The 20,916-nt window shown below is 41.3% G+C and overlaps 1 protein-coding gene and 1 long non-coding RNA gene across 4 annotated transcripts; one reads left to right on the top strand and one right to left on the bottom strand.

Moving 5' to 3' along the window:
* Nucleotides 1-52: 52 nt before the first annotated feature.
* On the top strand, nucleotides 53-6,165 carry LOC105278782 (pre-piRNA 3'-exonuclease trimmer). Of its 3 annotated transcripts, none has more exons than XM_011338142.3 (12): nucleotides 53-312; nucleotides 389-623; nucleotides 794-1,078; nucleotides 1,155-1,359; nucleotides 1,497-1,598; nucleotides 1,669-1,794; nucleotides 1,911-2,019; nucleotides 2,129-2,228; nucleotides 2,347-2,433; nucleotides 2,591-2,679; nucleotides 4,789-4,887; nucleotides 5,942-6,165. In XM_011338142.3, the coding sequence occupies exons 1-12, from the start codon at nucleotides 68-70 to the stop codon at nucleotides 6,009-6,011; spliced, it is 1,752 nt and encodes a 583-aa protein (XP_011336444.1). In that variant the 5' UTR covers nucleotides 53-67; the 3' UTR covers nucleotides 6,012-6,165. The 3 variants fall into 3 exon arrangements, with proteins under 3 accessions (XP_011336444.1, XP_026824613.1, XP_026824612.1); XM_026968812.1 differs by lacking the exon at nucleotides 5,942-6,165 and adding an exon at nucleotides 5,560-5,935 and having other exon boundaries at nucleotides 1,672-1,794; XM_026968811.1 differs by lacking the exon at nucleotides 5,942-6,165 and adding an exon at nucleotides 5,560-5,935.
* On the bottom strand, nucleotides 5,602-20,780 carry LOC105278777. The gene is made up of 3 exons (XR_893824.3): nucleotides 16,921-20,780; nucleotides 16,648-16,798; nucleotides 5,602-5,687 (listed from the first exon to the last, which is right to left on the bottom strand). It is a non-coding gene; the product is annotated as an uncharacterized LOC105278777 (long non-coding RNA).
* Between the last annotated feature and the right edge of the window lie 136 nt (nucleotides 20,781-20,916).

Below are 20,916 nucleotides of genomic sequence, written 5' to 3'. Positions count from 1 at the left end.
TTTAATTGATATTTTATTTGCACTTATGTAGGTATCATCATTGCTGAACTGCTGAATGCTTTGAAAAATGGTGGCACACCAAAGTGACGGCAGTATCGCTGCAAGCGTTGGCGGTGCGTACTGTTTTATGGTCGCGGTTGAGGTTATACCACATCGTTCTACATGCACATGTGAGTGCTCAATTATGAATGAAGTTACGAATCAAAATTTTAGCAAGGTGTATCCACACTTGGAGGCTACATTGAAAAATGCAAGTTTTATTGCGATCGACGGCGAATTCACGGGCATAACGGGCGACGATGTCAAAAATAGGTTAGTTCGTGGGCTCCTGGATGCAAGGTGACTTGTATCCGAATGAACATTAATCATCATGTGTCATTTTTTGCAGCCTGTTCGACACGACGAAGGAGCGCTACGAGAAGCAGAGGGGTGTTATTCAGCCGTACATAGTCATTCAATTTGGCATTGCCGCTTTCCAACGTGTCCCAGATAAGAACGAGTACACAACGGAAGCGTTCAACTTCTTCCTGCTGCCCAAGTCCACCCCGTTGAAGAGCCGACAGTTCATTTGGCAGACTGCAGCGTTGGAGTTCCTGGCTACATACGAATTCGATTTTAACAAAGTATATCGCACTCTCTGCGGGGATCGGATTCATGCTTTGAGAACTAGAAAGTTGCCAGACCTGTTTTGCGCAAGCAAACAAACCGAGTTCTCAAACTCGAATACGTTCACCGGATTCTGTCACACTGCTAGTTACTTAGACCACGAATTTACAGTCGAGAAACATTGCAGCTCGCCTACGAGGGCATCTCGTACCTCGATGAGGCCGGCGAAGCAACCTTGGAGCAACAGTTGAGGAACGATGTGTTGTCCCGCAATCTTGAGCGCCACATGTTGATAATGGAAGATTATAACATTCACAAAGATAATGTCAACCGAGTAACGGAGTGGCTGCAGACTGCTTGCCACGAGAACTCGCTGAAAATTGACACTCGCACTCCCTTTCTGCAGTACCTCATGCACAGGGAGCTGAGGAGTCGTTTCCCGAACACGTGGACACTGTCGGGAGACAACTCGGTATTACTAACTGTCTCTTCCAGGGAGGAGCGGCGATTCAGCCTTTACCTTAATATTTGCAGCCTCTTTTTTTCAGGTAACCGTGATAAAGGTGGAACCGGATGTGAGGAAGGTCTTGGAACGGGATGAAGGTTCTGTACTGGAGAACGTATTGCTCGACTCGTACATTGGTTTCTCAAAAGTGTTCAAGCTTCTAGTAACTTTGAAGAAGCCAGTAATAGCCCACAATGCTTTCCTCGACCTCATGTTTATGTATCAGCAGTTTTATAAGCCCCTACCATGTATGTACGATTGCGTAACGGCGGGAAGATAACTCACACTCGGTTTCTCTTCCCCATTCACGATTTATACATCCACTGGGTGAATGCTGCATCGTATAGAACATTATTGATCGTTAATCGGGAATAATGCGTTTTAGCGAGATATTCCAAGTTCAAAGATAATGTGCATCAACTCTTTCCCACGATCTACGACACGAAATTCTTAAGCTACAGACTGAGAGATATTCTCCAAGGGGATGGTAAGTCACTAGGCGTTACTGGAAACGCCGTTAGTATGCATGTTAATTAAACGCACTCTTCTTTTCTCAGAAGTCTGGAAAATCAATTCTCTAAGTGGCTTGTTCGATTATTTCACGGGTGAAAAAGGAAGGCACGTGATACTCGGATCACCTCTCATTAAATCTGCTACTCAATCGGATTCAAAAAACTCGGACGGTAAATATCTCTCTTTTTTTCTAATAATTTTTATATTAATAATACAAATTAAATTTTTGTATTAATTTTCTATAACGTTATTGTTGGTTCGTGCGTTATAGCATTTGTGCTTTCAGCTGCAACCTCTCCAAAGTATCACACCGCGGGATGGGACGCTTACACTGCCGGTTGCGTGTTTCTCAAAATTGCTCATGTTTTTGCCGGCAAGCGAAATGGGGAGCAAAAGTAAGTTACATGTCTTGTTTGCAAAATCGAAAATCCAGTAATAACAACTTAATTATAATCGATGCGATGCACGAAGAGAGAGAGAACTGCACCTTGATTCTGATTCCAGGAGTTTAACGGTGAAGTACTTTACGCACACGGAACTAATGAACAGCGTAAAACATTATGCAAACTGCATAAACATCATCCGTTGTAATATATCGTACATGGTAAGAATGTGAAACACTTTAATAACAAGTGCGACACGTCGCAATGCCTGCGAGAGGAATAGCCGAAAGGGCAGGCAAATATTTGCGTAAAAAAACCAGCATTATAATTTTTTCTCAGAAACTTGACGGGCCGGATCCTGAAACCACTCGACCGAAATGGCTTTACGTGAAGACGTTGGTACCGCAACCGATAACCTCATTGCAGGTATTACGTGTAATTGTTGCAGAAAATTGCAAATGATATTTCTGTGCGACGTTATTGAACTTTCAAGCATTTTTATAATTATGTGTATTTATATAGTATGCGTATATAAGCTGAGCGACTTGTAACCAGTTTGTATTTTTGCGAAATATTGGTGCAGGTAGCCGAAAAAATGTCGACTTTTGGCACCGTTGACGTGAAGCAGTACACATCGAACCGCATGTTGGTTGCAGTAACGAATCATCGAAGGTCAGTAATTTTTTTTTTTAATTAATATTCTCTATGGTTTGGTGTTGTCGTCATTTTATTCGTACAATTTTATGTTAAAATTTATGAATTTAATATATGCTATTTATCCTTATTTATTTCTAAATAGGTTTCCTATTTATTTTCTCCTATACTTTTATTATATAAGTCACATATAACGTGATTTAAACACTTGGACAAACATTAGCATACTTCATTGCATGTGTCGATAAAAATACAATCGATAAAAAAATTTTTAAACAGATATATTTGATTTTCATATTTCAAGCTCATACATATAACGCATTATATATTTTTTCTATACGTAAATCACTTTAAGAAAATTTACTATGATAATCTTTTGGTAAAAAGTAATGAGATAAAACGTCTAACATGATGCGTGAGAGAGAAACATTTCTGCTTACGTCGGAACATTACAATGCAAAATTTTTCTCACATCATTACGTTATGAAATGACGAGAAACTGTTAACGATTACACAAATCTTGCATGTGTACGAGGAATAGGACGCGGCTTTATATATTGAGAAAGCGATTGCTGCCAACTGCGTCCGATTTTGAGAGATAACTACGAAATGCCATAATATTCCGTGCACAAATGCAGAAAGTGCAAGAAAACATGTAGAAATAAATTTTACGGTAAATCAGAAATACTTTATCGTCCCTTTGGTATCATGTCTCCATTTCAAATATAATTTGATATTAAATACACAATCAGAGAGAAGAACTAGTAATTTATAATAGTATGAAGCTACTTCGGTGCAAGGTGGCGGAACTATTTTGGATGCTCTCCAAGGGCAACCACATGTATTCACCGCACAAATTGCGATATTAGTGCACCGATTTTCACGTAGGACAATTATATCATTCTGCTCAAATCTCCTGTTTTTTTTACAACACAAATCAGAAAATAAACTTTTAGCATAATTCGAGTTTTAATTGTTTGGAAATCATTAATTATGACAATTAGTTTTAGTTTGAAAAATTTTTATAGGATTATTTAATTATGTCGAATTTATATTGAATTTGACATTATATTGAATCCGATGTAATACAGACTTGAGGATTACCGCAAAAATCTAGTATTCTTGAAGTATATTCTTAACTACGTTATCTCATCTAATACGGTCAGAAATTAATTTTGCATTTTAGTCCATTGGTCCATTAATTTCATTAGTTGCGGTATTATATCGAATTATTACTTTGCGCGCACTCACGTGGGTATGAACGTTCGATCAAAGTTTATTTCCGCGGTTTGGCTACGATCGATCTCGCTCGGATGCGTTTGTCTAATTCGTATAGCCTGAAAACATAAACCGTTTCGAATATCGCTAATTCACTGAATCCATTACAATCGCTTGTTTTTCAGAGTGCGCCGTGTTGAAACCACGAACATGTTAAGTGCCCTGCAAACGTTTAAGCACTACAGGTGTTCCGTGTAACGCATCTTTATCATTTCCTTTTTTTCATAAATAAAATTGAATAACGTTTTCGATCGTGCACTTTGATCTATTAATTCTGTTGAGTATAAAAAATTGATAATTTATCGTACTTTGCTATCATCGTTTTTAAATTACTAAAAATTTTTTCTTGTTTTATTTTCGAAGTAATTTGATGAGAAAACGTGTGCTTCGCGCGATCGTTCAAAACTCTCTTCTATAATATATCCAAAGAACAAGTTAGAATAAGAAATTATATCTTGTGATATGTTGATGAACATGTGTTCTCGCAGTGGAGAATTTCCTAAATATTAGCGTAATCATGTAATTGACTCGACGCAGTCACGCCATACGCGTAAGATATTTTCTGTCATTGGCATCATTCCCATCTTCATGTCGCTTTTACCAACGAACTTTTGTGGATATATTTACAGCGCATATTAAAAGATCGCCACTGTCTACACCACCGTGTACATTATTATTAACGATCTATTATTACTCCTGCTTTGCCACACATGTGTGTAACTTTTGTCACGTGAAATTGGCTTAACGCGTTATTACGTTCACCTCATCGAGCCGGATGATCGAAACTGCCGGATGTGTCTTCGTTGGCGACGCAATAATCAAAAGCAATTTTCCTTGATCGTGTTACAGTGCGAAGGAGATACTGCAACACTTCCAACAAAATAAGGAGATATACGTAGCGCCTTACAGTCCACTACGGCATTCACGCTCGGTGCAGTTTGCCTTCTTGTACGTATAAATAATATCGTTAATTATTTAATCGAAGAGTCCGCTCGTTGCAGAACCGCAGGACAGCTTGGCACGTGCTCCCGCAACGGGCGGTTTTTCGAGACGAAACGCGCGAAACGATCGCGCGTAATTGCTTAATCTACTCGAAATAACTTGCGCGGATTTATTACTCCGGAATCAAAGCGTTCAGAGACGAAAGAAGATTGTCGCGAGTCGCGACCGGATATAAGTTTTCCAATTTGATAATTTGGAGACCAACATCGCGCTATTGCATTGTTCGAACAACCTTTTTTCTGACAAGATTTTTAATAACTTGACCGCACGTTTGAGCAGGAAGATGCTCAGCGTCGGGAATCCGAAGCTAGCGCGCGCTCAAATATCGGTCGAGATCAAGCGGATCGATCGAAGGATCCGCAGCTGCAACTGCAATACAAGCGCGACGGTTCTAGGACATGTTTTGCGTACACTACCAATTTCATGGCACCTCGCGGTGTCGCAAGCGGGATGCTTTTTAATCAGCGATGGACGCTGCGTTGCGGCGTGAGGCGTTCCGTATTGATGGCGGAACGCCATCGGTCGAACTTGTTACGTCAGGCAAATTAATGGTTCTCGACGGGCTTCGAGGACGTTGTTCGTGTCCGCGAGGTCCAATTAACGTCGACATTGCCGTAGATGCAGAAGCCGTGATTCAACTTGCCTTGCCAATTGTTGCGAAGGCATTGTGACGACTCGAAGCTGGCGCGAGAGAGTCCGAGATGCTGTGCGTTGCCGCGCATTTTCTTCACTTCTCTTCCGGGTATCTGCGCAACATATCAATCGATATATCAATTCGCGGTTTTTTCCGCTTTAAGAACGCCCAATTTCAAGAAAAATTTTAGACTTAGAGATCGCGAAGATTTTCTTGAACGAAACGCGTTGTCGTCCAACACTCTCGTGATATTTGTTAACGCTTTCGCTTTCAACGAGAGAAGTCACCGTTATTTGCATGCAATCTTTGTCTCTAGTATGTACACGTTTGTATATACATTATCGATTAATATTTTTAATTATATAGGAGCAGCTTAGTCATCTCTAGTGGAATCTTTGCATGGATGCTGCACGGAAAACTACAGAGGAGTTCTTAGGTAGACTGTAAATACGTTAGGAAAACATGTATGGAATACAGATTTGTATTAATTTACATATTTTTATGATTGACTGTGAGTACTTTAATTGACAATAATATTTTATGAAAATATATAAGTTCCAAAACCTCCAATGAGGAACATATGTACAAAATATGTTCTGTACGACATCCTGTAATGCGTTATTTCTTGTATCTTTAAATTACGGCAAGGCCCGTGAAGAAATTGGCTTCAGATTGACAAACAGATTTATCATTAAAATTAAAAGATCGACGGTCTGCACGTAGAGTGCCACTCTCGATTAACGTATCCGAATCTTGCAAATTTAGGCAAAGAGCACGTGGAGCATCAGACCGAGCAGAAGCGACAGGCATTTCACGCTTCGTCGCGATACTTCTCTCTCTTCCTCTCCCCCTCGCTGTGCCGCCATTCTGTTTAAATTTAAGATTCAGCTCTGCAACGGAATCTTCGCGGGAGTTGTTATTATTATGACTCGTGCGAGAGCTCCTAAGTCAGCTTGAGCTTGAAGCTGATTTTCGAGCCGAGCAGGAAGTGCTGTCCGCGCTCGCTTGCCAAAGAGACGGTTTTCCTCTCTGGAAAAATCCAATTATCCCCGCCGTGCAATTGCGAGCCGTCGATCGCCACGCACGTCCATCCGTCATATTCCTTTTGCCCGTCAGTGATCCCTCTTTTCCTTCCTTCCATCTGTTCGTCGGTTCTTTCGTCACGGCCCGTCCACCCCCGAAATCGTACGCTCGTGACGCGTGGCGTCACGCTAAAATTCCGTACGCATGATCCTATCTGTCCATTCGACAAAAGCGATATTCAGCTTCTCTCAGCGAGGCGCGAAGAGATTTATACGCGAGAGGAAAGAAAGCAAATTCCTCGCGAAGCTGCATTCTTCAAGTCCAATTGTAAAACCGTAGGAGGTAAAATCCCGCGCTCTTTTTTACGCTGCAGTATTGCGGACTGCACTTACTCTTAAAGCTAAGATATTTCTTTTGCTCCGTTGTTCGCTGCATTTGAGAGAGAAAATAAATGGTAAGTAGTACGTAGTGTCTCACGTTGATTGTTGTGCCTTTACTCGTATATTTCTACAGAATGATGTATAAAGCTTTTCAGAAGAGAAAAAGAGAGACTGGTAGTAAATTTTTTCTCTAGTAAATTTCATTATATCTCCTGTCGCCTACGGATATTTCGAGGCCACTCCGAAATAACGTGTTCCCTGAACAGTCGTTAGTTTATAGATAAAAAACTGCGAAGTTCTCTTCTGAAATAAATGTTCGGTTGTTCCTTTGCAACCAGACATCAAAGGTATTTCAAGTGCATATAGAATCGCAGCAAAATCTATTCTAATCTATCCTCCATTTTTTCAAGGATCAAAATCCAGAAGTGGACAAAATCAATTAAAGCTGAGCAACGTCGAATTCATCCATAAAAACAGTATAGAGTATCCAAGTGAATATCTTTCTTTAAGCACTGTTTCACGCATATCTACTCTTTTCGGGGAGCGAATTCTTACATCTGCATATCTCGACAGTTCTCTCAGCTGCTTATACGTATATTCAGGTATCGAGAGATCGCAGGACCCCACATTATCAAGTTTGAGAGCCGTCCATTATGCCGGAGCACTTCGAGCGATGCATTTTTCATTACTTTATCTCGCCGGTGCCGAGGAAGAAGCCCCCGATTCCGCGCGTGCCCCACCGATATCTCCGCAAAAGTTTTCTCTGGCCACTACCCAAGGCCAAAGCACTCGAAATAATGCGGTAGCAATTCGTGTAGGCGTGCGGCCGGCCGGACAGTCAGCTTGGTCACGTTGGCGTTTGATGGCAGGTGGACTCTTCATCGTGATGAAGAGACCCAGCATCCCTGTCGCGCCGTCGCCCTCTCTCTCTCTCTCTCTCTCTCTCTCTCTCTCTCTCTCTCTCTCTGCGCGCATAGACGAGGTAAAGGTCACCCGCCTGCCAGGGCTGCGGAATTGGGTTAATCAAGCTGCGAAGTTTCCCCTCCGGTAATCCGTTTACTTTGCCGGAGTTTCCGTTCCTCGCGCCGATTGCGTCGCGCTCGCGATGCAATTGGTATGAAAGTCTCGCGAGAAGAAAACGAAGAACTCTGGAGGATGTGCAGTAAAGCTGTTTACACGGTTTGTTTTTTTGCCCACTTGAAAAATTGGGAATTTGATATCTCTGCAGGAGGAATTTTTTGTCAGAACATCTTCTTTTTATATTTGACATTGTACGGGGCGAGATCCACCACTTGAAAGATATGTTTTTCTACTGATTTGCAATCGAGTTGTTTTGAGTGAAATTTAATGGATCCTTCTCTTTCGTGTTTTTTCAAACATTTAATATAAAAATACGAATATCTTGTAACAGAATCGTCAGTGTGAAAAAAATTAACGGGACAATTTTATATCACTGTTTATTGATATTAATATCGTTTAATATAGCATTATTGTAATTTAACAACGTATCGTATCGAGGAGACCGCAATGAGATGCTAATCAAATGCAAGTGCAATCCTGGCGAGCGATTAATGTGTACGAATACAGGAAATATGACGTCGGTGTGGATGGACATTTTTTTAAATTATAAAACGTTAGATCTCACGACACACATACGCTTGTCTGACAGTTGTGTGTTACGCGAGTACATATATCTATCGCGAAGTTGAAATCCATCGACGAAATCCTTCTAAAAGAGGCGTTCATAATTCTCAGCATGCCGAAATCCATCATGCAAACATAAGATCACAATACGCTGCGAAATATATCGCGCGCGTTTCATGATATTTATTTTGTCATTATTACAATTTTTCAACATGCTTTTATGCATCAATCAATTTGCGATTTAGATACCGCGCCTTCAATGGCCTGTGTCTCGTTTCCTCTTTTTGATAAGATTACAAGAAGAAGAGAGTGACAATTTCAGTCGTCATACGATCATCAATTAAATTGGGTTGTTTAAATATATCTTGGATGAGGATTATTTCATTATGACAGACTATCATTTCTCATTATACAATTTGCATGTCACAGCGAAGTGCAAAAGCTGTTGTAAAATTAAAATGAGCGAACTTTGACCTGAAATATCTTTGTACACACGTTACTCCTTAATCAAATGTTGAGATTTCCACGAAAAATAAAAAAAGTAAAAATAAAAAGATCGAAGAACAATTGCAGAAATCGCTAAGAAGGATCTCCTACAAATTCATCAAAGAGCAGCATGATGAGAGAGAATGAATCAGTAATATAACCAAATCACAAAATAATCCATCATATGTAACGTGCACAACAACGACACTGACAACGTCGTCAATTCGAAGTGGGACAAAGCCACGAGTATTAATGGAATTTCCCTGAAAATTGGCTGTCGCCCGACAATGTCGACTCCACCGCGAGATCAACCGCGGGCCTGTTCAAGTACCAACTCGCTCGTGTCCGCTCGCTCTCATGCATACACGTATCCTTTATCTCCGTTGCTCGCTCGTTTTGCTCCTCTCTCGCATCTTCCTCCTTCTCTCTCTTTTTCTCTTCCTCTTCCTCGCGACGAGTTCGTTACTGCTCGCTCGTCGCCCGTAAAATCGTATCTCGTGACTGCCAGAAATATGCTCGGCGAAGCCCACCTATCCATTCGCCTTCACCTATCGGTCCGGTGGCCGTTTCCCAGGACACGACAACGAGGAATCGCCCGGCAGCCGTAGAGACGATTGAAAATACACCGTCACGGGCTTCTCTCCCTCGTCGTCGTCGGATTTCGAAATCCTCACCTCGTCGCAGCATCGCGGTATCGCGCCGCCTGGCATGGCTTAGCACCTGTCGCACCGTCGCCGACGACAGTGGAAATAGCCATCCTGCACAGATCGGCAAGCGCGAATCAACGTGTGGGCGCACACTCGCTCGTGATTACCGTACAATTAAAAAAAAATAACGATTTGGGTTCATGCTTTTTAGACTTTTATGTTTTCCTGCGCGTTTTCCACGTGGAAGATAAAAGAAAAGCATCTATCGGATGCATTATAATTATGACACTTCAGGTGTTCAGATTTTCTCCTGCGTTGAGGCTTATGGCATCGCTTATTTGCCTTATTTCTTATAATTACTTAATAGTATTTTAATTATTTTAATATATTAATAGTATTTTAATTAATAGTATTTTGCCGCTATCAGATGATGATTGCCGTAGTGAATGGATTAACGTGAATATTTAATGAACGGTTCAGATATTGCCCTAACGAAAATGAGCGATATTGATTGACCATTTATGGTGCTCCTACATTGTTAGTTAAATTGATATTATCCAAAATATAAAAGAGTTCCCGAAAAGGTTCTTCCAAGCAGTCGCAATTGGCGTTTTGGTCCTCTTCATATAAAACCCGTCCATTTATATTCGGCGCAGAGTCCGCTTATATTCGAGGGGGACATTATGTAATTCGCGGGATTTGGTGACGTCCACTAAATTATTAGTCTCTCCTGAGATGTGTTTAGAAAACCGAATTTTTCTCGCGACTTGAGAGAGAACTTGAATTCGCAGCGATCACACTGTCAGACGGAGTTGACGGAGGTTGACGATGAGAATCCGGGGAAAAGAAGTAAGATTGATTCCGCGCTGGCCAGACGAACTGGGATCTCGTGTGGACAGTTTCAACGGTCTCTCTTGTCTCCGAAATTCTCTACGACTATTTCGGTCTATAAGCTGAATCGCGGAAATAGCCTAGCCTAGCCCCTGGCCTAGAGCGTAGGCTTGACCGGCCGTAATAGCGGCTTTCTCAAGGATCCTTCGGGATGTCACGTTCTTTTCACGTAAATTGGGGAACGTAGCGGGGGTTGATAATTCCACTCGTGCCCAAACAACAAGAAATCAAAATTCTCATGAACGGATTTTTAAGAAAAATCGATTCCAAAATGGTCAGAAAAATATTCATTCTAAAAATAGGAAATATTAAATCGATAAGTAATTAAATATTAAATAAATAAATATATTGATAATTAGATAATCTTTAATAGTTAATCTTTTAATAGTTAAATATTGCATAGTTAAATATAATTAAATACCAAATAGTTTGTTTCGAAAATGGCAATAATTAATTTAAATGTGAATTTATAAATAATGTTATAAATGATGTAATATATGTGTAACATGTGCTTTTGCTAGCAATGACGTTATGGTGTTATAATCGCAACACCTTTATTACACTGTCGACTGACAAAATTATCTCACGTCTGCCATGAGTTCATAAAATTATAAATACTTTGCGTATTTATCTTGTTCGGGCACCTTCCGTTCGATGTCGGATAGAAAGCATTCTTCCCGTTCGCGTTTTCGGAGATGTCATAATGAAATATTTCGCACATGTGCAGCCATAACGTGCAGCCATAATGTGCAACTTAATGTTTAACCGTAACAAAATAAAAGTGAAGCTATAACAAACAGCGCAAACAGTGTGCAATATTGGCAACTTGAACATCGTTTCGCTAATGTTGCTTCAGTATCTATTTTATTAGAGCCAAATAAATTTATTTATTACTTAGAGGAAATGTACTTCACCAAAAACATTAATAATGCGACACTATTTATATCACATTATATTATATATACATATTTATCGCAGTTTGATATTTCTGAACATATTTAGCGATTTAAAAATTGACAAACTCAAGTGAAGTGTGAAATTTTCTTTGAGGGAAAACCGGCTCTGTATTTATCAAGAAATACATAATTGAAAGGCAAGACGGCACACGCGCTAACGTAATACGAAGAAGTTGAAGTTGACTCCCTCAGTGAATATTTTTATCAATCCTGTACTGTACGTAGTAGACAAGTAGCTCTTACCATCACGCTGGATCTCGAAATTCTCTTCCTGTCATTGCGTAACGGTGCATCTTTTTCATGCCCTTAATGAGCCCACTTTGCCCTTTTCCCAGTCTTAAGATATACCATAGCGAAGACGGACCTTCGCCAAGCCAATGAAGCACGACAGCGTGTTCTGACTTCACATAGACCCTTCACATAGGTACTATATTTATTACTACATGGATGATTGGCGTATCGAGAAGTGCAGCCTTGTAATCTTTCTGGGAATTTATGACCAATTACTCGTTAACAATTTTTATCATCCACGAAAACGTAAGTTAAAACGAGTGCGAACAGGTGCAATTACGAATATCACTCGAGAGTAAAATCGGAAAAAATTGTGAAACTGGAAAAATCGAAGACACACACAGCTCTTGCGTTTCCTCCGCGAGCACGAACGTCACATCCGTCTCATGCGCTTCTCGGGCGTCGCTTTTATTCGGCAATCCATATTTAGCAACAGGGAGATCCACGATAACGTCGCGTCGCAACGATGACGTGATCTCACATTGCTCGTTATCGGGATCGGCGGACCGATAACTCGCGCCGGCATGCCGCGCGCACGCTCGCGTGAGCCCCAGCGCCAAGTCCGGCCCCGAACGTATCCTTGCGACTATTTTCGCGTTACGCGTTTCGACATGATAGATGAGACTTTTCTGCGTTTCATCGACGTCGCGTCGAGTCGCGCGGGACCTGCCAAAGATTCCCGGCTCGACTCGACTCGACGGTGGAGAGAACGGCGAATAATTTAGGATCACGGGCGATATCTGTCGCACGCGCGTGCTGGTCCCGCGAACTCGCCGTGGAGTCTCTGATCATCCGCACAGAACGGCGCCGAGAGAATTTTTCCTCGGGAAAATTGCAATGCATGAAGAAATGATTTTTATTTTTTTAAAGAAACAATCTGTAACATCTAGCTTCTTCACTTTTTTTCTTATTAAATAGCGAGTTATGCATTACTTTATATTTCTTAGAATATTTCTTGATCCTAGAATATTTCTAGGATGTAGTTATATATAATATCTTGCATTTAAACAATTTCGTAAGCTTTAAAAAATGTTACTTTTTTTAGAACGTTCTTAGAATTTTCTTTGAAGATTTTACAGAGCGTGTCTTTCGAGATATATTAGTGAAAAATTATTCGCCAACCATTAAAGTTCGTGTGCTATCTTTATTATTTCATTTTTCTCAACGGGAATAAATAAATTATGTACTCATTATTAATAATAGACCGTCGCAACAATTTTTCGTTTCGTTGAAAATTAGAATAAGTGTAAGTGCACTTGTGCACGACGACGTCATGCATCACGCAATAGCCGCGACGTTCATCGAGGCGTGACGTCGCCTTCATCAAGACAGATAGAGACCAATATCAGAGTACTGAGGAGTTCCTGGGGATGTCAGCACACACATCTTAGCACAGCCTTCGTTCTTCTGCTATTTTTGTTCTCCCTAAGCAGTTATTAGTGGCGTGTTTAGGCATCAGATGCGCTCAAAAACTCGAATATTTGGGAATAACATTTGTATAGTTATTCATCAATTTAAAATCGATATAAATTTAAATTGTCTGTATCATTTATCTTAATTTTAATAATAAGTTTAGTGTGCTTGTAAAACTTTCTTTCGGTAAATTTTCTCTTGATAGATCCATGATACATATTTTATTTTGATTGAATAATCTGAAAAGACTGTTTCGCTAGTTCTTATTACACATAAAATTTTTTATGCACACACACATATTTGGCACTTCTTCATATGCATATTTCATAGATATAACGTTGGTAAACAACGACGCTAAAAACCACTTATTTTGTTGAATCGCCACTTACCAGGACAAGGTTGTTATAACGGTTTGCATATTTTGCAGACACATAGACAAGATAAATATATACATATATGTTGCGGCTGTTATTTATATTGATGCGGCTTTTTTCTGAGGGGCGCGATCCTGTTACCTATACATTATTAGAGCGATCATTAAACGAGTTGCTAGCACGATTTCGTATGTATTGCAAAACAAAGATCAGAGATGCCGATTAAACATCAGTATAAAAATTCGCATTTGATTCAATTACCCAGCATATATCAACTATACTTTAAGAAATCTTACTCTTTTTAATTTTACTTTCTTTTCCATCAAATGCGCATTGAAACATGTAAAGTTCTCTTCAAACATAACGAAGTTACTCACTCTTTTCTTAGACATAAACAAAGTGATTTGCAATAATGTGCTTTATTGATACATACACGTATAGAGATCTCTATGAAACTTCAATCTCACACAGCTCAATCGGAAAATATTTTGGAAATATTTTGTCGGATGGCAGACGCGGGATCTGCATTTCGGCGATTCAGACAGGGTGCGAAAACGCAGCGACATGAACAAACGTACGCGTCTCTTATATTTTTAACTTCACCGTCTACAGAGATGAAATTAAAACAACCCAAGTAACGCGCGTTCCTGGCCAGGACCCCGTTCCTCCTGCAGCGCGTTCTCCTTTGAGAGCCGTGACGTGTTTTAGAAGACAACAACCATGAGCCGCGTGAACCGATTAAGTGCCGGTGACGTGGGATTGCTATGGAAATGCCGCCGATTCAGAATCGTGCCACGATCCACTTTGAATAACGATTACATCGCGTGTATCGCATCCTGGAACTGCATCGCGCCGTCATCACAAGGACAGTAAAGAACAAATAGACGTTACTTGACTAGATCTGACGGCAAGTATGATCCTATTTGCGCGCGACATGCCTTTGCCATTGGTGGTATCATCGAATATATCATAATTCGAAATGATCCCGATGTGTAAATCGATCGGAATCATCAATCTTTTTACTGTTAACAGCATACAAATTCGGTAATCCAGCTTTTCTTATTATTGAGTCCAAACCATTGATTTCCAAAATATTTAACGTAGTATTTTGTATTCAACAAAATCATTTATATTTAACACGTCCAAATCTGAGTGACAGCGATGTTTCCTCAGAGGCCCCGTCACCCACAATTGGGTGACGCTTTGAAACTCAGAATGAAACTGCAGAGCAGAGCGAAAATAATGGCATTCCAGATAATTATTTATCTATCAGTGACATTCGACAAATCGGATCAAATATCACTGTCGACGAGCATCAAAGTAATGCCGCAGCATCCCAACTTGCCCCGCGGGAAAGACCCGATTTACAGTGGGCGATCAACGTGTTAACTGCGACATGGTCATTCATTCTTTTATTCATATTTTTTAATGGAGGTATAAAAGTCGGTGACTGCGCTTAACCGCGCGTGCAAGTTGAGAAACGCACTGCAGGCATGTGCGAATTGATCAGCTTTTTCTCCCTTTCTCTCTCTGTTCCTCTGTTTCTCTGTCCCGTGCTTTTCCTCAAGTGACTCTCTTAGAATTAATACCGACAAAGGGATGGCACATGTTGACAGAACGTGCTACGCTGCGCTGGCCGTGCACACAACGCGCGGCATCGCCGATGCAATCGCCGGAGGCTGCGATGACGACGCGACGTCGGGCAGGACAGATCGGCTATGTAGATGTCGAACTATATTTGGGACGTTGAGCTGGCCCAGTTGGCCAGTTGATCGGACCCCCGGACACTCTTCCTCCCTCCCTCCCACCGGTCATCCCCTGACGGAACCCGCTTATTTTTAGTTAGGTCGCTAGCCGTGCGTTCGGCCCGTCTGAGATCGACTGCATCACAAATTGCACGCGATGGCAGGTGCACGGGGGGAGGACGGGGGCAGGACGGCGGTACGCGGACGTAGCTAACCGGCCGTGTTTATAATTAGCTCAATGTTACTCGTTCAAGATTTTACATAAGTAGGACCGATCGTCGAGTTAACCCTGAAAGCGGCGACATCCGGCCGCGTCCGGCGATCTCCCCTTCAATCGATCGCTCGAAGCATCTCTTATATCATTATCCGATGCGGTGAACCATAGAATATGCTAAGATGCGGCTAACAATGAGAGCTGCAGAGAGGAATGGACAGTCTAAATATAATATTTGTTTTGGATAAAACATGTGAAACTTGTAAAGAATTATGATTACCCCTTAATTATTTCGATAATAACAATTTTCTTCATATCACTATTAATAATGTCTATTAATAGCATCTATTAATAATATTGCATCGGGATCGGGCTACTTCCGGTGACAGTTTGCGAGACGCGCGTTCGCTGCTGCCGTCGTGTTCATTCATTCCGCGCGCGCGAGGGATCATGAGACGTCATGTATACGATGACGGATCGCATCACGATCGGCGTCCACACTGCGCCGGGCAGGCATTCATTCGATTCAAGTCTCCGAGGTGGCTTAGTATAGGCCATGCAAGCTCGACAGACGCGCCTGGCCGTGTTGGAGGCTTCCTACCGGAAGGAATGTCACGTACGTCGAGAGGCAAAGACCCGTGATGAATCATATATAAATAAGCTAGCACCACGAAGTACAACGCCTTTTGACTCGCACTCTCGAGTCCGAACGAACGAAACGATTCTGATATCAAGTTAATTCGCAAATTCGCGCGCGTACTTTCCGAGGAATTTCCAGGAGAAATCTCGCCGAGTCCCCAAGTTGGCTCCTTCCGCGAGTTGGCGGTAATTCGCCCACGTTGATGGCGTCGTCAGACGCTGAAGGCACCTTCAGCAACAACAGAGCTTTTCTGTTCGATAGAGAGATCTGTGAACCGCTCTTTGATAATATCCTATAAATCTTGCCGAACGCGATCCTGCTGACGATGATCCAAAATTACCCGGACGATCGCTCTTCGGAATACATACCTCTAGCGAAGTGCGGGAGTACGTATGCTGATGATTTAGCGTCATGTGTTTATCGCTTCGATGAAGATCATTGCGATGGATCACGCGTGGTGCTCGACGTGATTGAATCTCGGGTCGCCGTTGCATCGAGGCTCGTAATTGACAATCAACGCTGAAAGATATTGTTCAATTATTATACATTCATCAAAATTATTTTTCCGAAATCTTCTTGCACAATGCTTTCCATTTTTATTTTTATTCAATTTCTTTTACTTTCATTTTTATTCACTTTACCTGGATCAAAGAATTTAATGTAGCGTGGAACGTCGACTATCGGGAGAGATTCGTGAACGAAGCAATCAAGTGGCAATTATTCATACACGTGTATCTTCAATCGAGAGGAACGTACCGAGCCGCGGACGGCATTTCATTGGTCTGTCAGTGTTTGTACTCACTTCAAGATACGTTATGATCGATCGTTCGTCTGGCAGGTGGTTTCATTCTAACTGTTTAGCACGTCATTTATAAAAATCGTTATAAATAAATATGACTCCCTCTCCCTCTCTCTCTTTTTACAGCACCGACGGCGCGCGTGCCCGTAATGTTCCCCGGTTCTATAATTAGAACGACTTCTCTAAAATTCGCGTTAGCGGCGAATAAAGTACATCGAAACACGTGTTCGGTCTGATAAACTATTATTAAATGGCCTTTTTGACTATACTGTCGTCGTAAAAGCAGTACACACCATTTCCTGGGTCATCAAAAGTACCGCAGTTAGCCATATTCGTGTCAAAACTCGGAACAAAGAGCGACGTCCCATCATTCTTCCTAAATTTATATCTAACATAAATCTTTTTTTCTACGGCAGTTATCCACCGAAAAATATTGCCGAATAAAAGTAATCGATATTCGATTAAGTTATCGATTAATTAAATTATTGCGCGGGAGAGAGTCATAAGCTTTCCCTCTCTTTTGACTTATGCCACATGTACCTTCGCCGAGATAGCAACCTGCCCAGAATAGCTATTCGGACTGCTTGTAAGACGGTACAGCTTCTTCCGGGTTGATGAATCTACCCGGATGAGCGAATGGACCCGAGACATCGAGCATGAAGAAACATCGTTGGCCTAATGACGCTGCGAAGCACATCGTTATACATACCTACATCGCGGGCCGGTTTTACGTAAGACTTTGAATTTCGGCTAAGAATAACACCGCGCGCTTTGAACCGCCGGTCAGCGTAAGCGACGAAGTAACAACGTCTATTTTCGTTTGCTATAATGAGAGAATGCTGATAGCGCGAATGTTTCATGGCAGACGACTGTCCAACTGGTTCCGACAGTTTGGTCTCCCAACCGAACGCCGAGGCGGTGGTTGTGTTGCAAATTCAAGGGCCGCCGTCTTGTCAGTTCACCGTGCACACGCCTGTTTCCGTTATTCGACTCGCGATGGCTGTATATTTGTTTAATCTCGATAGATACTTGCTCTCAGACCTGTAGCTATTGCTCTAGTATGAATATATCTTTTGTCCAAAATAAATCGTAGTAAATTTTCTTATCTTACTACTTTGTATCTCTGATAAAATATAAAATTTATTATTTAAGAATATTGATAATCCAGACAGTCTTAATTATAAAATCATCTTGTAATTAAGACTGTCTGGATTATCAATATCCTTATAATCATCTTATAATTAAGACTGTCTCGATTATTAATATTCTTAAATAATAAATAGATTATAAGATATCAACATTTGCGAATGTTAATTGGATAAACGGTGATGGTTACTCTAAAAGATTTAACGAAAAAGTTGTGGATGTGGTTGATGACGAAGAGCCAGTGTTATGAATGTTTAACGTTGTACTTTATAATTAAAAGGCGATCTGGAAAAAGTAATACGGTTCATATCGCGTGACTTGATGCTAATATATTACTGGTTATAGCTTTTAATATTGAGAAAACAGACATGTCTGTGCAAGTATTTCTAGAACACTGTTACCGAAACGTAATCGCCAACACCGCACGTTCATTGATGTATTTAAAACAAACGTATTCAAGGCACTAACTTTCGCGATAAAACGTATATGGCACCGACATGTTTATCCAGCGTCCAGACTGCTCTCGTTGCTTCATCTTTGAAGTATATTGCGACGAAGAGTTCTTCTTGGAAAGCACCCGCCTTTATGACACACTTTTTCGCACTTATCTCTCCGATGTCCTGGGCAATCTATTCTCATCCTCTTCTTTCGCAACGAGAATTTTAAAAAGTCCACGCGCGTCAATCCGTTATTGATCACGAACGCCTTTCATCAGCAGGGAGTATAAATGCCAGTATACATGCAGCAGCTGATATATTTTGCGTAGTCCATTATTGATAATCTTGAATAAATTATAAATAATCCATTTATCACTGAACATACAATAAAACATGCATCTTTAATATCAGTCGTCGCGTACACTGCTCTGTCGCTTCCCATCGTTAAATCTCGCAAAATTTTACAAAATTGTGATCACAATTGTGAAATTAAATTAGAGTCTCTTGCAGCGAAGCACAATATGTATTTATTAATTATACAAGGACACTTGTTTCAATATTCATGTTTTCATCTTTTTCAATGACGTTCAAACAGGGTCAAGCCAAGCGACCTCGCATGATAAGTCACGGCTGATCCTGACAGCAGCACTGAAGGACATTCGCAAAACTGGGACAATGTGTACCTTGCACTTTGACTCGTCACATTATGTTACATCCAGCGAGCAGCGAGCCTGCAAAGCTGTCCTGACGTGGTGCACACGAGATAACCGGAGGAGCATTTGGCAGATTCGCCGAGGCGTACGCGCGCGAGTGATATCTCACGAAGCGCACGACGTGCCGCAGCCGGGACACCCCGTGCATGTACATTAAATGTATTTCGAATTCGAGAAACTGATCGTTGACCCGACTCTTTCTCGCGCATTCTCTTTCGCAACTCTCAAGGTACGCTTACACTTGGAACGTGATCGCGCCATCGATGTCCCGGCAACGATAACCCCTCGCTTGGATTCTGTATTATGCGTGCACGTGGTGGCAGTGAATACGCAGTAAATTTGCGTGAAATTTACATTACAAAAGCCCGGCTTTTTTTACTTTTCTCACAAATGTGGCATTATGGAACAATGATCATAAACAATTAGGGTAGCAATTATGAAAACATACTTTCTAATATGCAGTTTGAGGCAAGTTTCAATTGTTCCTCCCAAAATTGATTACTTCAGTGGCAATGATAATTAGGAGGAAGATATCATCATCGTGTGACGAAATTTCATTAATAAAAGATGAGGGATTAGTAATATCGAGAAGTCTTTGGAAAGACTTGGATTGCTCGCGCTTATTAATCGCGCTTAATGAAGGGTGAAACCGAGATGACACCGAAGAACAGATTCCCGGCAGATTGCTCGCAATGGATTGTCCTCGAGATCATGCCTGATATCATATTTGGATATCCGCCAGTCGACTATTTTTGTTCTCGAAGAAAATGTATGTCTTGTATAATTCTAATAAGAATAATGCCGCGAGCGCGGTCGAACCAAAGTATTTATAACTGAATCTAAACGCGATCGCGCCTAGATTCCCGAAAGATACTAGATTGTTTTGGCAACTTTTATCTCTTCATACTTGCAGGAATTATTGTGGGTTGTGAATTGTTGATTGCCTGAAGAAATTGCTCTTCATTTGCTCTTCGCTAGGAAATAATCTACCCATCCAGTCACCGATCTATATAGGTCTATGGATCATAACTTCTATGTCCTGCTCTTCTGTAAAAAATAATTTTACAATCAATTCTACCCGCAATCCATTCTCTCCGCAACAAAGACTTGGCTTCATCTTCCAAGTATTACACTATATGATTACTTGATATAAATGATTAAAAGAAGCTGTTTCATGATTACGACTTCCTGCTCCTAGGATGTCCTCCTCCTGGTGAATAAAAATCATTTCTCTATATGAGATGTGGAGTCTTCAGCAAGGCTTAGGAAGCAACGGTGTCCCTCTTTCTCGCTGTCCCTCATTCTCTCCGGGCTCCTCGAATCCGAAGGTTAAACGCAAAAAAACCACGACATCCACGACCGTCGCCGGGACCATCCTGGCTTCCGGCCAGAGTTCGGCTTTCGTCGTCTCGCCACCAGGTAGCGACGCTTACGGACTATTTAAACGAATTTCGCGGCCGCTCGTCGCTTCGTTTTGTTCAGCAGCGCAGGCGTTGTCCTCTTTTGAATGTTTGTTTGTTTCGCCTCCCTTTTGCCGTCGCG

This window comes from Ooceraea biroi, chromosome 4, assembly GCF_003672135.1.
Source record: "Ooceraea biroi isolate clonal line C1 chromosome 4, Obir_v5.4, whole genome shotgun sequence".
Lineage (NCBI taxonomy): Eukaryota > Metazoa > Arthropoda > Insecta > Hymenoptera > Formicidae > Ooceraea > Ooceraea biroi.
This window is presented reverse-complemented; position numbering and strand designations above follow the sequence as displayed.

Coding starts and splice junctions, on each gene's coding strand:
- LOC105278782 (XM_026968811.1), top strand. CDS start 68: ATGGTGGCACACCAAAGTGACGGCAGTATCGCTGCAAGCGTTGGCGGT. Junction 313..388: donor GGCGACGATGTCAAAAATAG/GTTAGTTCGTGG, acceptor CATTTTTTGCAG/CCTGTTCGACACGACGAAGG. Junction 1,360..1,496: donor GTTTTATAAGCCCCTACCAT/GTATGTACGATT, acceptor AATGCGTTTTAG/CGAGATATTCCAAGTTCAAA.